Below are 18,879 nucleotides of genomic sequence, written 5' to 3'. Positions count from 1 at the left end.
GTCTTTCTAATATCCAAGAACACTTATAAAGGCCGTTTTAATTATTCCTAATTTAATATTTCGCTTAATGGTTAATTCATTGTGGTGTTGGTGGTGTTGTTATTTATCAGTCGAATATTATCTATATTTCGCCAAGGCAACGTTTGCACATAAAATTGTTTAATCAATTCTTTTTGGTTTGTTTTCGCTATTACAGGCGACACAGCACGCAACTTTATTAAACTTCATGCACATCGTTAAGAAACCGTCCCAGTATTTTTTTAAAGACACTTCTAATTACTGTTGATGATTAACCGTTTTTGTCATCAATGAAGCTTGTCTCCAGATGCTATGGGCTGGCCTTTCACTTGCGAAGCGATAGAAAAGGCGTCTGCTGCTATACTCTACTCGATAAAGTCTAAAAATAAACTAACTCTGTGTACGGAAATTTCCCGCAGGATAACCTTACATTCACACATACACAGAAACAGAAACGCTGACTCTTGAAATGGTCGTCATCGTAAATATACGAATTTCCCCATTACAACGTGACACACACAGAAGATAATAACAAGAGAGCGAGTGATTCTCTTATTTCCGGTGTGTTGGGCGCAAAAGTGGAAAGCAACAGAGCCTTCCATAAAACAGTGTGGCAAAAAAGTTGTGTAGTTATATGGCAAAATAGTTATAGAAAACACTGAAGTGACTCAATATTTACGAATATTTTTTTTTCTATTATATTCAGATATGTTTGTAAGAGAATTTAAAGTATTGGATAAATATTAGTCTGCTATTAAAAAAATAGTCAACTCACACACTTTCTTAACCTAACCATTTTCAAATATGTTTTGTGAACATTAGTATGAACAAATAATTAAAGAGGGAAATCATCCTTTAAACACAATAAATGCGTTTTGTACTAAATTGAGTGGAACTATTAGTAGGATCACCAATGACCAATGAAATAAACCAACAAAAGGGAAACAAAATATCTTCAAAATGTAAAGATTTAGGTAAGTGTTTTTTCCGAGTACGGCTGTTATGTTACAATTTCTGTGTTTACTGTTAATTTTTCTAATGGGCTGGTTGAGGCTCTACAGATGATAGCAGAATGCCTAAGAAGCAAAGTAATGCCGTAAGCAAAGTAATTAAAGAACAGGTGTACTGCATTTTTAATCCTTGGCATATATGGGTTAATTTGAAAAAAAAAAATCTTAGAAATTACAGTTTACACGCAATTAAGGAACTTTGCAATTAAGGAGTGAATGGCAATGTTCTTAGATAACTACACAGCTTTTCCAATAAAATTCGCAGATACGACGGGCGTTTTCTAAGAGTGGTGTCTACATTTAAAAAAGGACGTAATGTAACAAAAACATATGTTAGAAATGTGCAGAACTATAATATCTAACCCATATAACCCATTACAAACAAATGCAACGGAATTTGATTAAAACAAACAATAACATTTATTATAAAAAATCATAGTCGTCTTTCTTATTATCTGAAGTCTCTTACAAATACAATAAATAATAATATTGTGCAATATATATTTCATTCCGTACGCGTGAAAAATAATATAAAATCTAAAAATAAAAACTTTTATTTTGGCGTACAAACACAGTCTATAATCTGATTACAAGTAGGCAAAATGATGTCATCGTGTCATGAGGACAATTTTAGGAATTTCTTAGCAGATTGCAAACAAAAGTACTCTTAAGTAGGTAAATTAAAATGCAGTTTATTCCAATGTTGTATCGACATAATTCCAGGGTTTCTGTGACAAATACAAAACCACAATCGTGGATAGTGCGCTCACCAAAAATATTACATCGAACCATCGATGGTAGAAGTTAAAATGAAGGTTGCCTAGTACTTCGGTAATAATAACACGATATTCGGCTGGCATATTCATACGCATTAACAATACCGAAGAACAGAAATACATGCCCATAATTTGGGCCAATATCAAGACGATTATATTGGAAGATTTGCTTGACGAAATGCGGTAGAAAAACTATAATGAAACGAAAATAATACGCAATAAAAAGTGATGGGCAATTTTGCTAGAAAATATCCTCTATTTACCTTAGTCAATGTCAGCAGCAAACCTCTTATAGATGTTACAACAATACATCCCACTAACAAAAAGGATATATGTTGGTTCCAAAATGCCAGGTCTATATCAAAGCCACACCAATGAACCGCTATTTCGAGACCTCTAGTTACTGGGTCTTTCCGACCAACTCTGTCGAAGATAATATTCACACAACACTGTAAAATGTGACAAAGGTTAGTCAGTTCCAACGTCAATGTACGCCATTATGTTTCATACCATGAATATCTTATACAGACAATAGACACTGAAGAAATGCCCAATCACATTAAAGTATTTGCCTTGTAGTGTTTGCGACCATTTCTGACGTTCCTGCATGTTTTTCAAGTAATTGATTTCGAGAAACAACTGTCTCAGCAGTTCTTCTAAGCCATATATCTCCATACGCAACTGATTTATATCTATCAAAGTCTGAAATTAACATTGTAAACAATATTTCGGCAAATCACTTACTTTCGCCTCCAGTGTCGGCTCTGTTCACCGCTGAACTTAGAATATTCCATAAACGGGGGCGGGACTGATTTGATTTGTTCCTTCGGTGCATCTCCAATGCAATGCGTTTCTTCTTTCCCGTTAACATGTCTACAGTTAGGAGAAGTCGGCGTTCTAAGTTAAGTATATCACTCTGAGAAACGGGCCTAGTGGAGAGGACATCATCTTAACAATTTTACGACGTGTCTATTAAAATTACCTACCGAATAAAATACGTCATGCTTTGGAAGGGACAGTTAACAGCACCAAATCCTGAAAGAATCGCCATTACTGTAACCCCAATAACCCCAATTCTCGATACTCCCTGCTCTATCGTGAATATACCATTTGACACGCTTAGTAGTGGAAAAGGTTCTCCAATGCGCCACAAGGAATACAGAAATACAAACCAGCAGCAAACAGTCATTATTCGGACCCATTTTTCAGAGACTATATAATATGTATAATTAGTGAGATTTTTATCGATAAAAGTAGCAAATTAGAAGCGATGATTTTTGAAATAAATGTTCACCCTTTAATTCAACGAAAATGCATTGAATGACATAATTATATGTAGAAGGTAGTCTGATTTGAGAAATTGGCATCATAATTCTGTGTTAATTTATAACTTATCTATCAATTTCAAATAATATGAAAACTAATTTTTCATAAGTTTTTATGCATTTTTTTAATTGATTCGTCTTTATTGAAAAATAATGTTTCATAAATGTTTATGCATTTATAAAATAGCACAAGTAACACATTCATTTTGATAAAAAAAATACCTTTAAAATGGAGAAACGTTTTATGGGAAGATGAAAGTAAAATTGTGCTGTATGGAGAAAGAGAATCTCAAGAATATGTCGGACGACCACCAAATGCAGAACATAAAAAAAAATTATACACCATCTAAACATCACCATTGTTGATGTAAATTGTTTTCAAGATTACAGAGTCAGGAAACTTCAAATTATAAAACAATATTGATAATAAATTTTCAATTATTGCAAACTTCTTTCCAATTGCAGGCATTACATATCCCTAAAGTCGGCATGTCGTATTTTAATTGAAGAAAAATTATATGTATAATATTAATTTTTTCCTTTAAGGGGACCCCCCTCATTCCCTGGGTCAAAATTGTTGTTGATATAATTCGAATCTACACTGATTAAAGAATGTCTCTACAAAATTTCAAGTGAAAATCTCAAGAACTCTTGAAGATATAGCCGATTTATTGTGTCAGCATTAAGTGACGGCTGAAGGGCTTCTCAAACTTTAAACGCGTTTTCTCTAAACATTTTTTTCCGCCATACGCAAAATAACTCGCACGATAACTCAAAAACTAATAATCCAATCGGTTCCAAATTTTGCAACGTTTCTCTGTGAGTGTATAGCTATCGTATGAACTAGGATGAAGCCAATCGGTGAAGATCTTCCTTATTTTTTAACTTGGTTTTTGGTAAAAATCGGCGATTTTCCAAAAATATTTTTTCAAAGGTCCACCATTTTGTTAATTTTAGAGCGAAGTCAATAATCCTAGTTCATACGAGAGCCAGACATGTACTCTTTCTAACACCGTTGGAATTTTCGGATTCCGATGTTCCTGTGAGGAGTTATCATGCCCGCCATCAAAAATAAGGACTTTTATTTAATTACGAAAAACAACAACAAAACAATAACAAACTTTTTTTTTGTAAATTATTTTTCTTCTCTTTTAAATCAATTATATATGTGCAAAGTTACAAACCTTAACAAGCATTTGTATTCATTTACCAGCCCATTGAAAATCTTGAAAAATTAAAATCGAGAATGGGGGGGTTCCCTTAAATAAAACATTGTTATAAAAAATATTCCATTTACATATTTATATTGTATTAAGAAAGTTTAGATTTATTTTATTAAAATAGCAAATATAGCTGCCGACATTTAGAAACATATATGGGAAATTACGAAAATCTTTTAAATTCCTTGAAGCTGAGGTTTTCAAGGTTATAACTCGCGAAATATGAACATATTTCATATAATTTAAATTCATTTCTATAAAATGAAGTGTTTTTGTCATAATCTTAAAGTATTGGTAATAAATAATAAGTTGCGTGGAAGCTGTGATGGTGGTAATGTAAAAATATGGGTGAAAATGTGTTGAAGCCAACGAGTTTTTTTGCGTTCCTTCCTGATTTGTGGCTAAACTACACGACGCACGCACATGTGATCAGTGACTAAGTTGCAGAATACCCCATGGACAATATGTCAGCATCCAAAAAGGATGCTGACATTTTGAAGCCGGATTTTCGGTGTTTTTTGAATTTTTCTTATAATTAGGATGCGCATCCCGATAATGGACTAAACTAATTATATGATTGTAGAACTCGTGATTTTGCTTCGTTTAGTGTATATCTCATGAATGTGCCCACCGTAGCTTCTTTGCAATTGGGTTCCAAAGACGATAATTTGGTGCGTAAATTTTTATAAAAAACATATTTTTTGAGTCTAAAATTAAGAAAGTCCATTAAAATTCCGTGGAACGCCGCGTGATTTTAGTTTTTTTTATGTGTGAGATCTAATGAGCCCATCCATGTTCAATTCCGCCCAATAAAACGGCGGATATAGGTACCTTGAATGTGGGAAAAACTGCAAAAACTTATTTTGACAAATTCGCGTATATAATCGCGTTTTTCTTCGAATTGATTTCACATACATTCATTCTTGTGTTATCATATTCGCGAATCTGTGTGAAAATAGCTCAAAAATATATCGATACGCGGTTAATATGCGTATTTTATTCAAAATCGATTGTGGAGGCACATCCGCGGTTCTTAACCGATTCTTTTAAAATAGGTGTCCTTTTGTTTATTTTTATAGGAGATTACTGAAATCGGATGTTGCGTGATTATTAGGGTTTTTGCATAGTAAAGTGCATCGGGCGGCACACTTTGACCGCTAAATTAAACATCGAAAAATTCATAATTATTGAAAGACATTCATTCGGTTTATACCTAAACCACATGCGCATCAACTGATTTCAACTAATACGCGAATTGCATGCTTTTAAATATTGATAATTTTTATGTATTGTAACTGCAATATATTTAGTCATTTTTACAGTTGAAACTGTTATCAGATGAATATACCGATATTTAACAATCATCATCAATTATTTTATTTCATATATCTTCATGCTTCTATTTGTTTTTCGCCACAATTTAACCGTATTTGACTAGTATGCAAAGAAAACAAATGTGTTTAACCATTTGTGAAGAAATTCGCGAATTACAACAAAAAGGAATTAATTTAATTTATATTTGAAATACAAGATTTAAAATCGCTATAACTTTTGTGCGCAGCATCCGAATTTGTGAACGCGAACATATTTCGAATCAGCATATTTTTCTTAACCTATGTACCAAAAATAGGTGTCCTTTTGTGTATTTTTATAGGAGATTACTGAAATCGGATGTTGCGTGATTTTTAGGGCTTTTGCATAGTAAAGTGCATCGGGCGGCACACTTTGACCGCTAAATTAAACATCGAAAAATTCATAATTATTGAAAGACATTCATTGGGTTTATACCTAAACCACATGCGCATCAACTGATTTCAACTAATACGCGAATTGCATGCTTTTAAATATTGATAATTTTTATGTATTGTAACTGCAATATATTTAGCCATTTTTACAGTCGAAACTGTTATCAGATGAATATACCGATATTTAACAATCATCATCAATTATTTTATTTCATATATCTTCATGCTTCTATTTGTTTTTCGCCACAATTTAACCGTATTTGACTAGTATGCAAAGAAAACAAATGTGTTTAACCATTTGTGAAGAAATTCGCGAATTACAACAAAAAGGAATTAATTTAATTTATATTTGAAATACAAGATTTAAAATCGCTATAACTTTTGTGCGCAGCATCCGAATTTGTGAACGCGAACATATTTCGAATCAGCATATTTTTCTTAACCTATGTACCAAAAATCATGAATGTGCTCGCAAAAAAAATTTTCAAAATTTTTTTAATGGAATTTTAAAAGAATTTTGTAATTTCCCATATGCAATACTGGATTATTAATCTTTCTTCATGAAAAGTTTGACAAGGGTATTATATGGACCCTTTGTTAATGGAGGTAAAAATACTACGTTGTGCAAAATTTGGGTCGGATATTATACAATAATTATTTTTGCAAAATTTTGACCATTTGTAGGGGAGATACTGGAATGAATTGTCTGATATTCTCCATCTTCGAACATGATTTATGTTTGGAAGAAATATGATATTACGATGTGCGAAGCTTGGATTAAATCTGCAACTCCATTCGAAAGTGTATAGAAATTGAGTTTATATGTAAAAACTTTTTCTATTAGTTTTCCGATAATGAACATTTTATTTTAATCGAATTGAGAGAGTTTTCTTCACAAAAAAAGTCAGGAGTGAGTCAAATTGGCTCTCTTCCGTACATGTATGTATGTATATACTAAACAACAATAAATCTATTGTGTAAAAACCATGTCTAATCTTGTAGAAATCCACTCAAAACTGATTATTTGAATGAATCGTACTTTAGAATACATATTTAAAATTTTCCCAATTTTAAGAAAAAAATAGTATTTTTTTAAAAAAGAAAAGTTTCGAAATTACAGTATCTCCCAATAATTTTAAATTGCACCACTGCATTGGGAATCTTTGTTATTTGCTGTTAATAAGAAAATGCAAATGAAAAGTATTTAATTCCCATTCAGTACACCTGTTATTTTTAAGTTACTATGCTTACTGAACCTTAAATATTATAATCAGAATGCTGAGGCTCTGCAGAACACCCCCCCCCCCCCCCTCCACTATTTTATATATAAAAAATATACTGCCAACAAACCTTGCCATTTAATTTGGCAATTTCCCACATTTTTCCCAATATATTTGAAAAAGAATGTGCTACCGCATTGAAAGCTGGTAATAAAATAGTTTGAATTGCTTTATAAATTCCTCGTGTCCTACTTACCAAAAGATATGCTGTGTATGACCGAGTACAAGATGTACAGTGGAATAACAGCTATGACCATAAGAAGCAATGACGTTAGACCCAGTCGCCAATGGAAATACCGCGAACTGCTGTCCAGAACTCCCAGAATTTCGAAAATAATTAGCTCGAACATAGTCAGCGACAAAGCAAACGTCACAGAGAATATAAGCTGAACTGATATGTGGCGAATCTCATAGTTCTTGAATAGTTGTTTGACAAAGAAAATCCAACCACCAACAAAAAACAGTACCTGAAAATTAAATTAAAATGTGGAGCTGGTGTTGAACGGCTATTTGCCAAGGGCACATACCGCACATACCTGTGAAACGAATACAATAGTTGTGTCCTCCAAGAAAGCCATTTCGCTCCGGAAAAACTTTAGTTGTTATTGTACACCACCTCTCATCCAACCATTTCCAAGATTTATTGAAAAACAGCTTTGTTAGTTGTACCTGTTGATGTTGGCGCCTTTCTTCCAAGCGTGTCTATGCGTGACTTTCTCGTAGAAATAGAATCGGTTTTAAAATCCCCAAAACATTGGGCTTGCTGTCCCGTATTGTATTGTTGTTGTTTTTGCAGTTTTTTTTTTTTATCAGTTTTATATAATTATTTTAAAAAAGTTGTTGTATTAAATTCATCCTCAGAATCTAGTTCTACCGTAGGAAGATCTTTAACACGGCTGGATAAAGGAATGGCTTAATTACCGCCGTAAAGCCATCCGAGAATGTATAAAGAAATTATTTTGGTTGTTTTGTTGTAACTGAATAAGTGCGATGACAACCTATAAATATATAACAAAAAAAATAAATCAAAATAAATACAACATTTTCCATTTAAAAGAGATACATACCTGTTTTTAAATAATTGATTTTTAAACTTTAAGATTTTAGTGTTTTCGTGTTTTGGTCGACCATCTTATATTTGACAAAATTAGCGTAGCGTAGTATCTTACCGATAACACCGATAACGTCGACAACAAATTAATTGATAATTTTCGATCTGTCGATAGAAAAATCTATCGTGTGACAGCTTGGGGGATTTTAATCGAAAATTGCCGATATTGCTTCTTACTTCAGAACTTTTAGCCGTTAACTTCACTCTAGTTTAAAAGAATCTTCAGACCAAAATAAAGTTCGGTCAATAGATCTAGTAAGATAAATGGCGCAATCAGAGCTGGACTTTATGGCAGTTAGCTCATTAAAGGTTGGCCTTCCGTTGCAACGGAAAGTCTTTCCTGCTTTCAAATAGTAATCGCAAATCCAAATTTTAGAATTCCAGCTTGGTCTGTTCATTAAAAACAAAATTGTACCAGATCTAGTACCATTCTGTAGTTTTCGTACCTATATTCCAAACCTGCTTTGAAATTTCAGTTCTGTTTGTTCATTAAAAAGCAAATAGTACCAGATTTGGTATCATTCAGTATTTTTGTATCCATATTCCAAACCTATATCAATCCTACACTCCCACAGTATCCTAAGATGCAAAATTCAGATTCAAATTCTACCCGTTCACAAAAGTTCAAATTGTACAAAATTTTGTGATTTTCGTACCCAAAACTACGACTTCAATAAAAACCTTAAGTCCAAATTTAAGGATTCCAGCTCCATCCGTTCACCAACATACAAATTGTAACAAATTCAGTACCATTTATTACTTTTTGTAGAAGTACGAGATTCTAAAACTTTCTCAATTCCACACTTATTTTTAATCATAAATTGCAGGATTCCAACCTTATGCGTCCTCATAGATCCAAATTTAGTACCATTTGGTACTTTTCGTACTTATGAGTTTGGATTTCCAACACGGTCTGAATCCTGTACTCTAACCATGGTACAATTATAAAAGGTAACAGCAAATCCTAGCTGATTTGATTCCAACGTAATACTAGTGTCAATATGAATTTGACAAATTATGTTTTTAAAAATCACCCAACAGCAAAATTGGGAACGCATACAATCTGAAATTGTTCTTTATTAATGTGCTCCCATATTCAATTTACTCAATCTGCCTGCTGGGAAAGTTTGAGGAAGCAAATCTTTCATGAAGGAATTACTCGCTATTCCCAGCATTGTCATATGTGTTACACATATATATGGCAATGACTTAATTAAAGGAAAGATGTGGAAGCGATAGAAATATAAATTTGATAGATTTTCATTCATGTTTTTCAATTTTTATTTTGAGGATTCGTAAATATTCCATTTTCAAAATAAAAATAATTTGATGATAATTTGTTTGTTTGTTTACATTTTTCTGTCAAATAATAAAAGGTAACAGCAAGTGTTGTTGTACAAAAAACGATACAACAACCACATGGAAATTTGTTGTTGTAAGTTCTACTAGTGTCAACTCATTTGACAGAAAAATGTAAACTATCGCTTCCACATCTTTCCTTTAATTGAGCCATTGCCATATATATGTGTAACACGTATGAAAATGCTGGGAATAGCGAGTTATTCCTTCAAGAAAGATTTGCTTCCTCATTTTTAAAATTTTTGACATTAGACTTGAGAAAAAACAGCTATTTTCCGATTTCGATTACTATCTTGGTGACCTTATTAATAGATCTTGCCAAAAATGTTTCAATAGTTATCAAAAATGTTTCAAGTGTTGTTGTACAAAAAACGATACAACAACCACATGGAAATTTGTTGTTGTAAGTTCTACTCAAATTTAAAATGTAAACTATCGCTTCCACATCTTTCCTTTAATTGAGCCATTGCCATATATATGTGTAACACGTATGAAAATGCTGGGAATAGCGAGTTATTCCTTCAAGAAAGATTTGCTTCCTCAAACTTTCCCAGCAGGCAGATTGAGTAAATTGAATACGGAAGCACATTAATAAAGAACAATTTCAAATTGTATGCGTTCCCAATTTTCCTGTTGGGTGATTTTTAAAAACATAATTTGTCAAATTCATATTGACACTAGTATTACGTTGAAATCAAATCAGCTGGGATTTGCTGTTACCTTTTATAATTGTACCATGTAAAACTACATTCATATCTAAATCCTACACTCCACCCTTAATTTTAATTCCAAATTTTAGGATTCCCGCTCACTCAAAACTAATTGTACCATATTTATTACCATTTAGTACACATAAGTAATATGCATGGCCTATAAATAAGGTCACCAAGATAGCAATCGAAATCGGAAAACAGCTGTTTTTTCTCAAGTCTAATGTCAAAAATTTCGACTTTGTTTACGTTTTCATAATGGAAGTCAATTCACAATAATGCATTTTGACAGCAAACTTGAGAGGTATCGATAATCAGCTGGTCTCCCTTGGTGACCTTATTTATAGGCCATGGTAATATGCTTCCATATCTCAATTCTATTCACCCCTATTCCGTATGTTGTCGTCGTTGTCGACGACGTTTCTCTTTCGACATCACTTCGCATCGACATCACTTTGACACTGATTTGGTATTCTGTAACACTCATGCGACGATGTCGACTATTTATCGATAATAATATCAATAAAAACAAAAACACATCTCTAAAAATGTGGTCAGCTGTTTATTTTGTTGCATATTTTTGGGCAAAAATGTGTTTGTATCCTTCACCGCACTGTGGCACAGAGCATTATGTCTTGGTAAATGTGTTTGCAACGACCAAAAAGAAACGATATAGACCCATAATTACTTTTTAGTATATATATATATATATATATATATATTTATTTTTTATTTATTTATTTATTTTATTGCCACGAAAAAGCCATCTGGCCAATAAATATCGCAACATGCCAAAACTACAAAAGTGTACTTCACATTATAAAACGCATCTTATAGCTATACAGTATATATCTTAATATAAATTATGAATTCTAAGTAACAAACTTTAAAGCATATTTAAATTCATTTTAAAACTAAACAGTTCATATACTAACATAATATATGGATTTTAATTAACAAACTACAAAGCAGAAAAGGCTCCCCAGCCATGTAAAAATAAAGCAGTAAAGACTTTGTTGGTAATATCTAAGCAAAAGAACTGAATAAAGTCGCATCTACCAAACAAATTAAAAAATACATTAGTCCAGCATGTAATTAACAGCAAAATCTTCAAACTTGCGTTGAAATACACTGCGCGAATAAGAAAAATGTCGTAGTTCAACAGGAAGTTGATTCCACAAACGTGACGAACGAATAATAAAAGATCTTTCATATAAACAAGTGGAATAGCGCGGGAAAATTAACTTCCAGATTATGAAAACAAGTCGATCACGCAGGACACCGGGAAGATCTAAAGTGACAGATTTATATAGAAACGAAATAACTCTTTTCTTTACGAAAACAGAAAACGGTACTCCTAGAAATTCAGCCGCATAAGCTGAAACATGATCTGATCGACGTAAATTATAAACGTACCTTACAACCATATTGAACAATTTTTCTATTTTGTTAAAATGCTCATGTGTGGTGCCAGATACAACTTCTATACCATAAGAAATAAGCGATATTAACAGAGAATAAGCAAGATTTCTCTTTACAAATCGTGGCAAATAGAATTCAGTTGAGTATAATTTTCGAAGAATATTCATTACTCTAGGGTGTAGAGCATCAATATGAGCAGAAAAATCAAGTTTGCTATCAACAATAACTCCTAAGCACTTTATGCGATCAACGAACTCAATAATTAATCCATTAACACGTATATCTATACTATTGAGATCTATTAATAAGGTCACCAAGATAGCAATCGAAATCGGAAAACAGCTGTTTTTTTCAAGTCTAATGTCAAAAATTTCGACTTTGTTTACGTTTTCATAATGGAAGTCAATTCACAATAATGCATTTTGACAGCAAACTTGAGAGGTATCGATAATCAGCTGGTCTCCCTTGGTGACCTTATTTATAGGCCATGGTCACCAAGGGAGACCAGCTGATTATCGATACCTCTCAAGTTTGCTGTCAAAATGCATTATTGTGAATTGACTTCCATTATGAAAACGTAAACAAAGTCGAAAATTTTGACATTAGACTTGAAAAAACAGCTGTTTTCCGATTTCGATTGCTATCTTGGTGACCTTATTAATAGATCTTGGGGAATACCAATTTGGAAAAGACAACTCTCTTCGACGTCGTTTCGTGTCGACGACGACATCAGAATGGGGGTGATTATTCCTTAGTATCCAGCTCTCTCCAATCTAGTGCCGTTTAGTACTTTTCGTACACCATCTATGTTGACCCTTTCAAGCAAAATCCAAATTAAATAAATAAATTTAGTACTAACTACGAATTTTCCAAATTATACTGCAGCTCTATCTGTTCACGTAAATACAACTTGCACCAAGTTTAGTACTTTTCGTACAAACATGTACAATTTTGTTAAGTTACCTTAATCCTGTACTCCAATAGCAATTGTTATTCATATTTTAATGATCAGGTTTTAGAAATATAGATGACTAAAGTCAGATTAACGCCATTGTCGTCTATTTCACCTATGGTATGAATTTCAAAATAATCTGAGAGGTGTCCGTAAAGCCACCATCGCCACCACAGCGCCCGCGGGCGCTTTCTGTGTGCACTCATACAATCATAGTTTTGTTGAATAAACGACAGTTCACCACTCTAATTCCACCACCAAGTGGTTGCTTAAGAATTAGTCTCGTATGAAATTGATGAAGGAGGTTGTGTTGTCGCTTGTTTCTTTAATAAGCACGAAAAATGATCACCACGGGCCTTGTCTGTGAGACAAACACAATCAAAGCCAATGCATATGTGGTGGTTGGTTAACCCTGCCGTAAAGTGAATTTGTTCCAAACAATAACGCAAAAGAATCTCAAATAGATTTCGATTCCATAAATGCTTAAAGGGAACCCCCCACTAAAACAACTGAAACCAAAAATTCGAAAGAGCCAGACATGTGACTCTGGCTTCGCTGGAAAATTGGTAAAATGGCGGACCTAGGAAAATCGCCAATTTTCGAATTTATCACAATTCATACGAAAACTATGTAGGTCCAAGGTTAATAGTTCTTGAGTTATCGTAAAAACTCATTTGCATATTTACGGGGAATAGAAACATAAATGTCACAAATGTACCTCATTGAATACAAACACGACTTTTTTATTTTACTTTTCTAATTATTAAGTTATTTGTGTTGGATTTTGCGGTTGATTTGGCTAATTGATGGGATTTCGTCACTGCAATGGAAGGACTGACGGCATTCCTATTCTGAATTTGTTTGTTAATCAACTTGACCTTCATACCTCCCTTAGACTGGAGCTTCCTCAATATTTGCAATGTCTTTTCATCAGTAACAACGCTATCAGCAGGAGAAGTATTGTCCGTTTTAGGATTAGTGCGCTTTATTTGTAATCCCAAGCTGGAAAGTTTGTTCAATATCTGGGCAGTCTCCTTCTCTTTGGTAGGTGTTTTCAACTCATTGCTAAAAGTTGACGAATTTGAAATGGATTCTTTTGCTGAAAACATATTGCTTTGGGGGACGACCTTAGTTTGGCCTAAGCCTATGTTAGCCGTTGAGGAATTGTCAGCGATTTTAATCCTTTTATTAGATGCAGGTAAGAAATTTGTAACATTTTGTTTTCTTTCCAATTCATGGACCATTCCGTTAACTATGTTACCAACAGAAGGCGTCCACTTTCCTTTTGTTTTTGCCACACATCGTTCCTTTCCTTTCGCCATAGTTCTGGAGTCATTTTGCACCTTCTGATTCTTAACCCCATTTCTTATGGGGGATTCCTTGAAATGTACGAATGGCGTCACCTCCTCAACTAATACCTCATACTGTTTTTGGGAGGTTTTATTTGTATTGGAATTTAAGGAACTACCATTATTTCCCGTGGTATACCATTTTGGATTAAGCAGTTCCTCTTCTATGTCCAGCAGGTCAATGAAAGCATTGTTTATTTTTACAAATTCCACGTCGGCATAATCGTATATAAGAAACTAAAATAATTTGTAGGAGTTACAAAATAGTTATTATGAACATTTGCAAATGAAAATTACCAACCAACCTCATTCATATCGTTAGTTGTCCTTCCCACTTCATGGGTAGACTTCTCACTCTGATATTTCAATTGGTGCCTTCCAGTCTTGAACCTGGAAAAATTTATGCATGAATCCAGGTGCTGCAAAAAATCCTTCACATCGCCCTTTATATCACGTTTACATATATTGCATATAATAAATAATTCAAAATTCTCTCCCATGAGAATTTGCCCAAAATTCACGCACTTTATAGATTTCATTTCCATCTGTATTGGGATCTTAATGGGAACAGGAGCGAAGTCCGTCCATGGAATTCAAAATTCATTAGCTTTATAATTTTAAAAATACTGCAATTCAAATAAACATTTTATAAAATATTCTTGCCTCGGAAAATTATTATTGCAAAGACACCCCAAACAAATTAAGAGTTCGCCATTTTGATTTATTATTCAGCTGATACATGAATTTAAAATTAGTTTAAATATTTTGTGAATATGCTGTTTCAAAAATGTTCACTTTTTAATATTAATATCGTAATATCCTTGTCAAATTCCTTGTTTTATTGGTTTTATTTGTTAATAAACAAACACAACTCAATAATAATAATAAGAAGAAGAAACAATTGCACAAATCTTTGATATGATAACGCGCTGATGACAAATTTAAGGGTAGCTCACATTCATGGATTGTACATTACAACCCTGTAAACCGCGGTGGAAGCAAACGAGACGAGGGCCACATTAATCAGCTGTTTCATAGTCGACACTAAACGGCGTTATTACAAACAAAACCTCTCAAAATAAGAAGAATCACTTTGAGATGATAACGAGGAAATATTTGGGTGCGTTCGTATATTTTTAAATTCAAACTCTTTGCAAGCATACACTTTTAAGTTTTAATTACGCCTACGGCTACTACTACTACTATTCGCTACAGAATTTCATAGCATAAGAATCAGTGGGCCTACGCCTAATTTAAGCTGAAAGCAATTTTCACCAATCTCTTTGAGACAGTCTTAGATCATGGAATATTCACAACTTGTATTCAACATAATTTCCCAGGTATAACATTTATATAAATGATGCACTGGTGTTGGGAACTGCTAGATGTTTACAGCTATTGCCTAAAAATGAGCCTCAATCATGACCTTACGCCATCAGAGAACCAGCTTGACGTGGTTGACGGTAGAAACGTGAGATAACAATTGCTTCAATCAATTATTTATTGATTTTTTACATAATTTGTAATTTTCAAATCCCGTAATGTGATTCATGAAATATATATTATTATTATGAACTAGATTGTATATACACGGTATATTAACGCCTATTTTTTCTTGCCTTTGTCCTTTTTCGTAAAGCGGGGCGCTCCAAAGCTTTTTCCTTTATTGAACTTATTTTTGCCCGCCTTATTAATTAGTTTGACGTTGCTGGTCTTCTTTTTGGCTGTAATCTTGTTCATCTTCTTATGGCGGTTTGCTTCTGATCGTAGGCGCAATGCACCACTACGACTTATATCAGTTAAATCGTTAGTAAACGCCGAATGGTTACCTCCTCGCTTATTGGAGTTGCTCGATGAGTTATTTTTATTGGCGGGGGCATCGGACACGGCGCTCAATTTACCGGGGCGTTTTCGTAACTTTGATATCTTTGCCCTGACTAAAGACACTTTTTCAATTTCTTTCATTGCTCTTTCCTTAGCAAGTTGTTCAGGGGTTTTCTTTTTGGGCTCCTCTTTCTTTTTCTTTTTGACAGCTAAATCCTTAACTGGTGGACCATCTTCGCCGTCACCGCCATATTCGCGTTTTTGTGATTTCTTTGGCTTTTCCGATTTTCCGCCAGTAGAATCCAGAGCTAACCGTTCCTTCTCTTCTTCGCGCTGTTTCTTCGTTTGGAACCAGTCTCGATGTTCACCATTAGAATTGCCCAGCAACTTCCGCTCAGTTTTTGACAATTGTTGTTCCATTTTGGCAAGTTGCCGCTCAGCTTGCTCTTCATCTAATATGTTTTCTAAATTAAGAACAAAATCAAACAAAGTTAATAAATGGACGTATGACCATACATACATACACATGTTCAACTTACGTATCTCCGGTTCCAGGGCTATCAACTTTTTCCTATATTTTTCTATGATCTCGGGAGGAATTATGCGATTCTTGATAGATCCTTCAGCGTTTTTTATAATGTCTTTGACGATTTTCCTTTCTTTTTCACCCGCCAATGATACCGAAATACCAGCTCTACCAGCCCGAGCAGTTCTACCAACTCGATGAATGTAATGTTCTGTAGTTATTGGCATTACAAAATTGATGACAGTCTTAACACCAACAATATCCAGGCCTCTGGCAGCCACATCGGTAGCAATAAGAACGTCGATTTGCTCATCTTTGAACTTCTTTAGTGATTCCAAACGTTGTTGCTGTGTTAAGTTTCCATGCAGTTCGCCGGCACGTATACCAAGTAAGCCAAGCAGTATGTGAAGTCTATGAGCTTGCTTTTTCGTCTGCACAAAAACCATACAATGGTCATGAAATGTACGGCATATAAGACTGGCCAAAATCGGCTCGCGGTCGCCTTCCTTGTCCTCGCGAATACGAATGAACTCTTGGCGCAAATTGAATGCAACTTGTTGATTGTTGTTGACAAAAACTTTGATAGGTTTGTTGAGGGATACAGCGGCCAAATCCTTAACTTTCTCGCTCATTGTTGCAGAAAAAAGCATTGTTTGTCTGGTTTTTGAGCATGAATTAATAATTTCTTTCATCTGTTCGGCAAAATATTCATCCAACATTCGATCGGCTTCGTCGAGAATAAGAACCTGTAATAAAACTGTTATTAGCCACACTACAAATGGCACACGATATTTGTACATTAAAACCGAATTCAGGATACGTAGCAATATACGTATCATGGTTTTATGTCCTCATATAGTGTCTAGGAGCGCAAGGATTGAATCATCATATGCTATGTCAATTCAATTAAGATTTTAGTATACCGATTTATTTTACCTCAATGGAGTCCAAAGTAAAGCTTGGCGTGTTTTTAATGTGATCAATTAAACGACCAGGTGTGGCAATCACTATATCTGGATTCTGTCTCAGAACAATTTCCTGGGCCTTGACATCTAAACCACCAATAGCTAAACCTGCATCTATGTTTGTAAACTGACACAGTTGCTTAGTCACTTGGTACACCTGAGCACCCAACTCACGTGTTGGCACCAACACTAGAACTCTAGTAACCGTCTTATTGTTCATTGGACGGTATAAGAGACGCTCCAATGTGGGTAACATATACGCCGCAGTTTTACCCGTACCCGTGGCAGCACAGCCACAGATATCTCGTCCAAGTAAAGCAACAGGGATCGTTGAAGCTTGGATTGGCGTTGGATATATATAACCCAATACGCCAATAGCTCTCATTAGGGGCCTGGAAAGATTCATTTGGTAAAACGAAGTGATAGCCTCATTCGAATCGATGGCTTCTTCAAATTTCATCTTCTCATCCTCATTTTCACTATCCTCCTCGTCACTGTCCGCATGTTTCTTCTTCTTTTTTATTTGTTTTTTCTCCCTCAATCGAAGATTGTCATGTTTCAGCTCATCTTCGGAGATATCAAGTTCCTCATCGCTATCATCATCATTATGTACTTCATGACTGCTGCCGTCTCCACGTTTTCTTAAGCGTTCCGCAATTTTGTCATCCGTTTTTGTACGTGCCTTCCGTTTTACATATTTCATCAAATCATCCCAGGTATCTTTATTATATTCCTTTACCGAAGATACGAATTCAAATCCCTTTTCAAATTCCGTAATTTTCCTTTGTTTTAGTTTCGTGGGTTGGTACTGAAAGGAAGGTGTTTACGACATGAAAATTCCATCACCTATTTCCTCGAATATCAATTCTTACCTCAACCTCGGCATCGGAATCTTCTGATAGGTTCTCAACCTCTGCATCGTCCTCAATTGTCGTAATCAAATCCATATTTTTAATTACGGTCATTTAGTCTGAATTTTTGATATTTTTGAAATGAAAATGAAAACTGAACCCTGAGCAAATAAAAAAACAAGAAACACTACACGTGAAGACTCAACATAGTGCTGCCAGATTGTGTTACCTAGAGTACCAAACGGAATGAATTCCGAGTAACGGCACCACCTAAATTTGGGCGTATGCCCTTGACGTTTTCATCGAAATACGCCGGTCGTACGAAATTTGGACACCTACACCAACAGAAAAAATATATGAATTTGTTGGATGTTTTCAAGATTGTATTGCTTACCGATATTTTAAAAAAATATTGTTTTGATTATTGCACAGAATA

At 34.2% G+C, this 18,879-nt stretch overlaps 2 protein-coding genes across 2 annotated transcripts; both read right to left on the bottom strand.

Moving 5' to 3' along the window:
• Positions 1 to 1,720: 1,720 nt before the first annotated feature.
• Positions 1,721 to 7,952, bottom strand: LOC133335637 (Golgi pH regulator). Its single transcript, XM_061543947.1, has 7 exons — positions 7,911 to 7,952; positions 7,571 to 7,841; positions 2,791 to 3,016; positions 2,549 to 2,733; positions 2,315 to 2,496; positions 2,068 to 2,253; positions 1,721 to 1,996 (listed from the first exon to the last, which is right to left on the bottom strand). Exons 1-7 carry the CDS (start codon positions 7,950 to 7,952, stop codon positions 1,721 to 1,723), a joined length of 1,368 nt encoding a protein of 455 aa, XP_061399931.1.
• A 7,930-nt stretch (positions 7,953 to 15,882) lies between these two features.
• Positions 15,883 to 18,573, bottom strand: LOC133335636 (probable ATP-dependent RNA helicase DDX27). The gene is made up of 4 exons (XM_061543945.1): positions 18,465 to 18,573; positions 17,564 to 18,400; positions 16,641 to 17,373; positions 15,883 to 16,565 (listed from the first exon to the last, which is right to left on the bottom strand). The coding sequence occupies exons 1-4, from the start codon at positions 18,555 to 18,557 to the stop codon at positions 15,883 to 15,885; spliced, it is 2,346 nt and encodes a 781-aa protein (XP_061399929.1). The 5' UTR covers positions 18,558 to 18,573.
• Between the last annotated feature and the right edge of the window lie 306 nt (positions 18,574 to 18,879).

This window comes from Musca vetustissima, unplaced genomic scaffold (genome assembly GCF_032173495.1).
Source record: "Musca vetustissima isolate MV318-11 ecotype Yass unplaced genomic scaffold, APGP_CSIRO_Mvet_v1 utg8222, whole genome shotgun sequence".
In the NCBI taxonomy this organism is placed as follows: domain Eukaryota; kingdom Metazoa; phylum Arthropoda; class Insecta; order Diptera; family Muscidae; genus Musca; species Musca vetustissima.
The sequence above is the reverse complement of the archived record's forward strand: the minus strand, read 5'-3'. Positions and strand labels throughout refer to the sequence as shown.

What these genes read in the sequence shown, in the direction of transcription:
- LOC133335637 (XM_061543947.1), bottom strand. Translation starts at nt 7,952, where the DNA reads ATGGCTTTCTTGGAGGACACAACTATTGTATTCGTTTCACAG. An exon ending in AGCCGACACTGGAGGCGAAA is followed by an intron (nt 2,497 to 2,548) that starts GTAAGTGATTTG and finishes AGACTTTGATAG; the next exon opens with ATATAAATCAGTTGCGTATG. An exon ending in TGCTGCTGACATTGACTAAG is followed by an intron (nt 1,997 to 2,067) that starts GTAAATAGAGGA and finishes GTTTCATTATAG; the next exon opens with TTTTTCTACCGCATTTCGTC.
- LOC133335636 (XM_061543945.1), bottom strand. Translation starts at nt 18,557, where the DNA reads ATGACCGTAATTAAAAATATGGATTTGATTACGACAATTGAGGACGAT. An exon ending in ATTCCGATGCCGAGGTTGAG is followed by an intron (nt 18,401 to 18,464) that starts GTAAGAATTGAT and finishes CCTTCCTTTCAG; the next exon opens with TACCAACCCACGAAACTAAA. An exon ending in TTACTTTGGACTCCATTGAG is followed by an intron (nt 17,374 to 17,563) that starts GTAAAATAAATC and finishes GTTTTATTACAG; the next exon opens with GTTCTTATTCTCGACGAAGC.